Source organism: Vipera ursinii (genome assembly GCF_947247035.1).
Source record: "Vipera ursinii genome assembly, chromosome: 4".
NCBI classification, from domain to species: domain Eukaryota; kingdom Metazoa; phylum Chordata; class Lepidosauria; order Squamata; family Viperidae; genus Vipera; species Vipera ursinii.
In genome coordinates, this window is record NC_139514.1 from 166,820 (window position 1) to 175,684 (window position 8,865).

The 8,865-nt window shown below is 56.9% G+C and overlaps 1 protein-coding gene across 1 annotated transcript; it reads left to right on the top strand.

Annotated features, from left to right (window-relative positions):
- Positions 1-439: 439 nt before the first annotated feature.
- On the top strand, positions 440-8,432 carry LOC310640368 (FH2 domain-containing protein 1-like; the record flags this gene model as incomplete). Its single annotated transcript, XM_083362579.1, has 10 exons — positions 440-1,291; positions 5,158-5,219; positions 5,296-5,398; positions 5,476-5,561; positions 5,644-5,744; positions 5,909-5,979; positions 6,231-6,338; positions 7,256-7,326; positions 7,434-7,713; positions 7,851-8,432. The coding sequence occupies exons 1-10, from the start codon at positions 872-874 to the stop codon at positions 8,430-8,432; spliced, it is 1,884 nt and encodes a 627-aa protein (XP_083218705.1). The 5' UTR covers positions 440-871.
- Positions 8,433-8,865: the final 433 nt, after the last annotated feature.

Below are 8,865 nucleotides of genomic sequence, written 5' to 3' on the forward strand. Positions count from 1 at the left end.
AATCGATCCCACAATCATTGTCTGAAGAAGCCTCTGCTTTTCTCCTCCCGCCCGTTTCCTTCCCTCACCCAAGGCCCCTCCAGGACTGTCCTGCAGGCGGGAGACGCCGCAGAGGCTCCGCTCCTCCAACAGCCTCTCCGCGGGTCTCCTTGACCCTCCGGGGCGCTGCCGGCCTCAGGAGAGCCTTGCTCGACGGCCAAGCCACGTGAAGTCGCTCGAGGGAACCCGACGCGAGCTTGGCAGGAGGTGTGAGCGGGACTCCGGGGAATGGGAGGGCGATAGCCGGGCCGGCAGGTCCCGACCGGAAGCTGACCCCCAGAGCGAGCCCAGCAAGGAGCTGCCCTCCCGAAGGCCGCGGCTGCACCTGGCCGCGGAGCGCGGGTTTGAGGTCGGCGAGGCCGCCACGCAGGTAGGGCGGGGCGAGGCGCGGGCGGGGCCGGCCCGGCCCAGCAAGGGACGGAGGGAGGGAAGGAGATGCCGGCCAGCAATCGACGCCGCCGCCCGAGAGGGAGCTCGCGCGGACACCTCTCTGCCCCACCAAACTGGCCGGAGGGGAGCCCGAGCCTTGCCTGCCGCTTCCGCCGGACGGCCCCTCGAAGAAAAGCCGGGGAGCGGCCCTCCCTGCGAGCCCGCCCGCCTCAAGAGGCCCTCGGGGCCGCACCGCCTGGCCTGGCCTGGCCTGCCCGGGCAGAGGCTCGCGCGTCCCGGAGGCGGCTCCGGGTCCTCTCTGCGCTCCCGTCCGGCCGTGCCTCTTCCGCCTCGGCCCTTCGCCTAAGCGCCAAGCCCGCCCCCCGCCGCCCCCGAGGGGACGACCGAAGGCGCGCCGGGCCACCTGCCGCTGCGCCCGCCCCGCCATCCGCCTCTGCCGACGATGGTGACTCTGGAGGGCTCACCTGCCGCGCCCTCGCCTGAGGACTGGACGGGGCCGGGGCCGCCGAGCATCTCCGCCTCAGGGGCCGCCTCCGCCTCTTCGGCCCGCACTTCCCCCGAGCGTCCTCCGCTGCTCCCGCCGCCGCCCCCGCCGCCGCCGCCCCCGCCGGCATTGACCCTGGTGGAGGCCGCGCCCTGCGAGGGGGCGGCCGAAGAGCCCTCCACGCGGCGTCCGGTCCGGCTGCGGAACTTCAACTGGGAGGCCATCCCGGCAGAGCGCATCTGCGGGCGCCCCAACCTCTGGACGGCGGCGCGACGGCGCGGCGACTGGGCGCCCGACTGGCGTCTGCTGGAAGAGCTCTTCGGGCAGCGGCCGGAGTCGGGCGGCGGCGGACTCCGGGCCCCCCCCGCAACGGAGCAGGTGAGGGCGGGCGGAAGCGCATCACGGGCTCTGTTGGGCAGGTCGGGCCGTCCCACCCTCGGCTGCTCGCTCTTCCGACGGCTGCTTCCTGCCGCAGGGCCGAGCCAGTCCAGGGCGTCGGGGGGGCCGGCGGCTTCGCTTCCCCGGGCCAGGGGCTGCGGCGAAGGTCACCCCCTTCGGGGGAGGAAGGATTGGGCCGCCGACCTCCTCCCGCGGCCCGGGATTGCGAAGCGCGTTTTGTTAACGTTTCTTGGAGCCAGAATTCAAGGTGGGGGGGGGGGCGGGAACCTCTGCAGGACAGTTTAATCCGTTTGTCGGAGCTGGTTGTTTCAGAACGTGAATTCTTTAAGCATCCAGCCATGCCGGATTTGCACAATCTGCTCTCCTCCCCCCACGGTATCCCCACCCCACCCGAACAGGAATGGGTCAATGCAAACAAATCTTCTAGGACATTTTCCCAATTCAGCCTCTCTGCAAGAGCCCGGCGGCCTTGGCTCCCCGGCCTCCCGTCGGTCCTTTAATGGCAGCCTTTCTGTAGGCAGCTCAAGATGGTCTGAGCAGGGCTCTCTTTCTTTTGTCCTCAGAAGAGTTTTGCCGATAGAGCTCCCTGAGCCATGGAAGCTCACCCAAATCCTTCTGAGTGTAGGGAAATCGGAGTCTTGTGCTTCCTGCTCTGGTGTGGAATGTTAATTGAGGATCAAATCTGGATAACTCATTAACACCGCCCATTTGCTCAAGAGCCACCCAGATTTCCCTCTGGGAGGCCTTTGCTTTGAAAACCAGGAAGGAATGATGCCTCCGCCTGTGTGTGTGTGTGTGTGGGGGGGTTAATACCACCATTGGGGGCAACACCTGGAGGACAAAATGAGTTCTTTTTTTTTATTGAAAAGTTTTAACATACATTTTATCTTTAACAATCCCCCCTCCCCCTCCCGTACCCATCCCTCCCCCCTCCCCCCCACTTCCCAGAGCTAAGTACAAGGTATAAAAACAAAAAAAAACCAATCATAAACAACCATATGCTAACAACCATAAACTCTAAAATCTATCACTCTCTAGCTCATATAGGATAACTACAAACACTATTACTATTAAATATAAAAAGAAAAGGAAAAAAGAAAAAGAAAGGAAGACTTATTCAAATGCTACATGAAACTTTTTAGTCCCATATTTGTTCTGGATATACTGAATCCATTTTCTTCACTCCATAATATAACGTTCTTGCAAGTGATCTTTCAAATAAGCCGAGATCTTTGCCATCTCTGCCAGGTCAGAAACCTTTAAAGTCCATTCTTCTACAGTCGGCAGTTCCTCCTTCTTCCAATATTGACCTATTAAGAGTCTTGCTGCCGTAATTAAATTCAATATCAGCTTAGTGTCCACAACCGTAGCATCTGTAATTATACCTAACAAAAAAAGTTGCGGACAAAACTTTATCCTTTGCTTGAAAATCTTCTGCATGTTCCACCAAATTTTTATCCAAAAGGCCTTAACCTTTTTACAAGTCCACCATATGTGAAAATATGTTGCATCTTCATCGCCACACCTCCAGCACTTAGGCTGATAATTCGGATACATACTTGCCAGCTTTTTAGGATCTAAATGCCATCTATAAAACATTTTATAAAAGTTCTCTCTTAGATTTTGAGCTTGTGTAAATTTTACGTTCCTCACCCAGATCTTTTCCCACGTGTCCATTGTAATAACTTCTTGGATGTTTTGGGCCCATTTTATCATACAATCTTTAACAAGTTCTGTTTCTGAGTCAATTTCTATCAATGCAAGATATATCCGTTTGACATGTGCTGGACCCTGCTTTCTAATTTGCTTTATCAGATTTTCATCAGTCATTGTAAAACCAATTTTCTGATCTTCTTTCCACCTGGCCTGTAGCTGAATATATTGGAACCAAGTTTGAACAATCTTCTCATCTCGCAAGAGAGTGTACGGTTTCAGACACCAGACATTTCTTTCCAAACTTAAAATCTCCTTATAGGTAGTCACATCATGTTTAAAACCAACATTTATATTTTCTATTGGGTGTTTTGGGATTGCCCACAATGGTATCCTGCAATCTAACTTATGTCTATACTTCTTCCAAACTCTCAACAATGCCTGTCTTAAAATATGTGCTTTAAACACATTATCTACCTTTTTATCATACAACAAATATGCATGCCAGCCAAACAACAAGTCATGGCCCTCAAGATTTAATAATCTCTCTTGTGTCAAATTAATCCAATCACTTATTCCTGCTAACGCAGCAGCTTCATAATATAATTTAAGATTAGGCATTTTAAGACCACCTCTTTCACGAGTATCCTGCATAATCTTAAGTTTAACTCGTGGCCTTTTCCCTGCCCAGACAAATTTGTTGATACCTCGCTGCCATTCCTCCAGATTAGAATCTTTCTTAAGAACCGGTATCATTTGAAATAAGAATAAAAATTTAGGCAGGACATTCATTTTCACTGCTGCGATTCACCCCAACAAAGACAATTGCAATTTTTCCCAGCTCTCCATTTCTTTTTGAATTTTTCCCCATAATTTTTCATAGTTATTTTTATATAACTTTGTATTAGAGGGTGACAAAAACACCCCCAAGTATTTGACCCTTTTAGCAATCTCAAATCCAGTTAATCCTTCTAAAAGAGCCTTTTGCGATACTGTCATATTTTTGGCCAGAATTTTAGTTTTTTGTGCATTAACTTTAAATCCAGAAACCTTCCCATATTGCATGATTATCTCCATCAGGTCCACAACAGAATTCTCTGGCTGGGTCACCGTAACAACCAGATCATCTGCGAACGCTCTCAATCTATAATCCTGATCTCTAATTTGTATACCCTTAATTCTTTCCGAACTCCGTATTTTTACCGATAATATCTCCAATGTTAACACAAATAACAAAGGCGATAACGGACACCCTTGCCTTGTGCCCTTCTCAATATTACAAACTTCAGTCAAACTATTGTTAACTATTATCCGGGCAGTTTGTTTTTGATATAATGCCCTAATTGGTTGCAAAAATTTATCCCCAAAATTCATTTTATCTAAAACTTTCATCAAAAATTGCCAATTCAATTGATCAAAAGCTTTTTCAGCATCTAAAAAAATTAGCGCCGCAGGGATCTGGTTGTTCCTTTCCAAAAACTCTAACACATCAACTATATGCCTCACATTATTTTTCAGAGGGGAATACACACACACACACAGAGAGAGAGAGAGAGAGAGAGAGAGAGAGAGAGAGAATTGTGAAGAAGGGCGAAGTGAGCCCACCTGAGCTTGGTAATACATGATGGGGTGGGGGAGGGGTGGGCATGGAATGGCACTCTTTCAGCTGCTGCTGAGGGCAGGGTGGATGCCAGCTGGCACAGAATATATGCATGTATGTATGTGTGCATATTGGAAACCTGTATATATGGTCACCCCACTTTCTACCAGCTCTGGGTGGCTGCCAGCTCTTTCCCAGCTCCCTTGGGTTGCGGTGTCTCTTCTTCCCCGGGTGGGCGAGGGTCTGGAGGGCGCCTCTGACAAGCTACCCAGTTGGGCGGCCTAGAGACAAGTGGCAAAGCCACTGGGAAGTGAGGCTGGGCGGAAGGGACGAAGCCGACGCTGCACAGGGAGGCCAGGGACGCGAGGGGCCAGCTCTCCGGGGGCTTGGCTTGGATTGGTGGGGGGCCCTCTGGCTCCAGAGGCGGAAGCTGAGCAGGATCTGGGGCTCCTCTTGTCTGCAGCCAAGGGGAGAGATGAGGGACCTGCCAGGTGGTGGCACTCAAGAGGGGCTGCCAAAGTCTTTTTCAAGAGGGCAAGAACATCTCGCAGCCCCCATCCCTCCCTCTCCCCTAATCTCCCCCTCATTTTAGGCCCCCCTCTTGGATGCCAAGAAAATCCTGAACCTGGGCATCTTCCTCAAGCAGTTCAAGAGGTGAGGAGGGGGGCAGAGGGAGGGACCCCAGGCTTCGGGTGGGGCAAGCCACGAGGAAGCTCTCCCCACACTCTAGGCCAGTCCAGGACATCGTGGCTGACATCTACCATGGCACCGGAGCCCCTTACGGGCCGGAGAAGCTGCTGGAACTCTTCAGGATGCTTCCTGACGGGAAGGAGGTGACTGGGGGGCTGGGGGGGGGCAGAGGGGCTCTTGCCACCTCGCCAGTTTCACGGCTGCCGTTTCTCCTGGGAAGGTGGAGAAGCTGGAGTCTTTCCAGGGTGACCGCAGCCGTCTCTCAGAGGCCGAAGTCTTTGCGCTGCTCCTCATCCAAGTGCCCAGGTGAGGGGCCGATCCAGGCATGGGGGGGCAGCTCTGAGGGTACTGCCGGACAGCCCCCCTACGGCCCCCTCTTGTCTTCCAGCTACGCCCGTCGCCTGGAGCTCCTCGTGTTGAAGCTGCAGCTGCTCCCCCAGCTCAGCGCCCTCCACTCGGCCATCCAGACCCTGACCAAGGCAGCCATGGGTGCGCGGAGCCCGGCTCTCTCCTCCCTTCCCCCGCCCGTGGCCAGGAGGGGCTAATGCCCTGTGGGGGCCAGATTGGGGCCCCTCATCTGGGCTCTCTGCAGAGGGGCGGGGCTGGGGCAGATGCCGCCCTCGTTGTTCAGCTCCCTCCCTCCCTCCCCACAGAGCTGCTGGGTTGCGAAGAGCTGCATGACCTCGTCCGGCTGGTGCTGAAGACGGGAAACTACATGAACGAGGTGCCTCCTGGGGGCTCTTCCTGGGGCGGCAGCGCCGGCTGGCCAGGGCTCTCGGGGGCTCAATTGCCCCATCACCCAAGGGTGCCTGGGGGTCGGGTGGGATCCCTCAAGAGAAGCAGCTGGCTGGTTCCCTGTGGGGGGGCATCTGGACGGCCTCCGGAGAGCGCAGCTGCCTCTGGCCAGCCGTGCCAGGCCTCGTGAGGGTGGGCGGTACAGGTGCATGACTCCCTTTGCCCCCCCTCCTCCTGCAGGGAGGCTATGCCGGCTCTGCCTGCGGCTTTCACGTGTCATCCCTGCTGAGGCTGCCAGACACGAAGGGCAACCAGCCGGGCATGGACCTGCTGCATTTCGTGGCCTTGGTGAGGATTTGGGCCTGTGGGGTGGGAGGGAGGCGGGGAAGCTCCGGAAGGGGGAGGAGAAGGGACTCCCCACCCACCCCGTGGCCACGGGCTGCCTTGAGGAGCTCCTGGAGCAGGTGGCTGCTGACCTTCAGGACTGGACGGGAGGGGGGCGAAGGTCCCGCCTTGACCTGCCTTTGGCGGGGGTGGGGACTGTGGAAGGACCCCGGGTCCTGGTCCCCTATTCCATAGAGAAAGGGACCCCGCTCCTCTCCACGCTGCTTGGCCTGTTGCGGCAGCTGGAAAAGCAGCCCTAGCGACCGTCTGCCAAAACCTGTCTGGGAGGCCGCCCAGAGTGCAGTGATTCTCAGCAGGGCCCTGGAAGGATCCCTGGAACGTCTCTGCAGGGAAAGTGGCGCCTCCCGTTCTCCCGTCTTAGGCTCTTTGTGGAAGGAACCCGATGGGTTTCCTGGCAGATCAAAGGCGGGATGGGGTGTGTGGGGGAGAGAATCGCTCAAATGCACCCCCCAGCCCTGTCTTTTTTAAAAGAGGAAGTCCGGTTCTGGCGTTTTCATAGTGACGGGTGCCGTGGGCTAAAAACATTTCAGAATGAACAAGCCGGCCTGGTCTGATGGGTTTGGGGTTTTAATTATTGCTTTTAAATAATTTATTTATTGTATTTGGGCACTATGGTTTAATCTGTTTTTAATTTTTGTATTTTGGTATTTATTGCCCTGTTCACCGCCCTGAGTCCTTCGGGAGAAGGGCGGTATACAAATTAAACATAAATAAATAAAATAAATAAAATCCCTGTCCTTCCACCGCAGGTGATAGGAGGAGTGTTAGAGAAAATCCTCAGGGGGAGGGGGGTTGGAGCATGCGCCCCCCCGGCCTTGTCCCAGGGGACACCTTTCAACCCCCCTTTGTCTCCCCTCCAGGAGGCCGAGAGGAAGGACCCTGGCCTTCTGCACTTTCCTCAGCGGCTCCAGCACGCGGCCCCTGCCTCACGGTAAGGGAGGCAATGCAGGAGACCCCGGGGGGGGGGGGAGAGGCCAGATCCGCCCCATCTTGCAGGGCGGAGGAGACGGGCGGGCCTGTGGCTGCTCTCCTTTGCAGGATCGATGACCAGGAGGTGGGGGCAGAATTGCAGAGCCTGGAGCAGCGTCTCTCAGCAGCTCAGGGGGACCTGGAGGGCCTCGGCTTGGAGGCCCAGATGGGGCAATTCCTGCACTTGGCGGAAGTGGAACTGAGGGCCGTGAAAGCTGCCCAGCAAGGCCTCCAGCAGGCCACGGCCAGGCTCTCTGACTTCCTCTGCGAAGACCCAGAGGCCTTCAGCTTGCCCGAGTGCTGCGGCATCTTCCAGGCCTTTGGAGAGCGTTTCCTCATGGCCATCGAGGTAGGTTGGGCCCTGGTGTGGCTGTCTCCCCACTGCCAAGGAAGCATGGTTCACAGAGGCCTCCTGAAAGGCGGCGGGGGGCAACGCTATCTTCGTGGGGCCAGCCGCTCACCTCTTCCCTGGGGTCCCCCCCGCAGGAGAACCGGGCCAGAGAGGCCACCGTGCACCGGGAGCAGCGGCGACGGTGGCAGCAGGAGCAGGCGAAGCAGAAGCGGCGCTCCATCGCCACCTGCTCCTTCCAAGAGCCCGGCCTGCAGGACGTGGAGATGGACCTGCTCGCCCTGGGGGCTCCTGCCTCTGGGCGCCGCAGCCGCCCCCCACGGGGTCCCCGCTCCTCCAAAGGCAGCCCCTGCGGGAGGGAGAGGCCCCTGCACCTCAAACGGCGCCACACGCTCACCGTGCTGTCTCCCTGCATTGAGACCCTCGAGGCTGTCCCTGAGGCCCCTCCCCCGGCCCCTCCCCCAGCCCCCCCCAGCCGTGGCAAGAAGGCCGGCTTCTTTGGCCAGGGCCTCAAGGCCTTGCTCAGCCGCCCCCCAGCCACACCCGCCTCCCCCACCTCCACCCAGGGCCCCCTCTCCCCCAGCAGCCTCCGCCTGCCTACCCTCTCCCGAGAGAAGGGGCCAGAGAGCTCCTCGCCCCCCACCTCCAACGAGGTCTGTGGCCTGGTGGGGTTCCTGCGTCGCCTGAGTGTAGGAGAGAAGCCCCGCAGCCCCTCCTAGTCCCAGGCTGAGTCCCTGGTCTAGCGAAGGGAGCTGTCAGTGCCCCCTATGCCCCCCCAGTCCCTCCTGTTCCCTCCGCGTGTGGGTCCAGACCAGGGGGCTGTTTTAACCTCCTCCTGTGTCCTGTCCCTGCCTTGACTAGTGTTAAGTGACCGCTTTGTTTACGCTCAATAAACCTTTTTCAACTTCTCTCGCCTTGTCTGGTCTGAGCCACGCTCACCTGCCCTGGAGCCCCGAGTGCCTGACAAAGGCTTAGCTGGCCAGGCCGAGGGCTCCTCTGACCCAGTGCTGCCCTGGGGCAGTGAGGGCAACGCATTGGGGCTCGGAGATACATCAGAAACTCATGAATTAAAGTTGCAAATACTTTTTGAAATGCCGCGGCCTTAAAACATTCCTTTTCCATCAGGCTGACCTGGACTGACGATAGAGATTT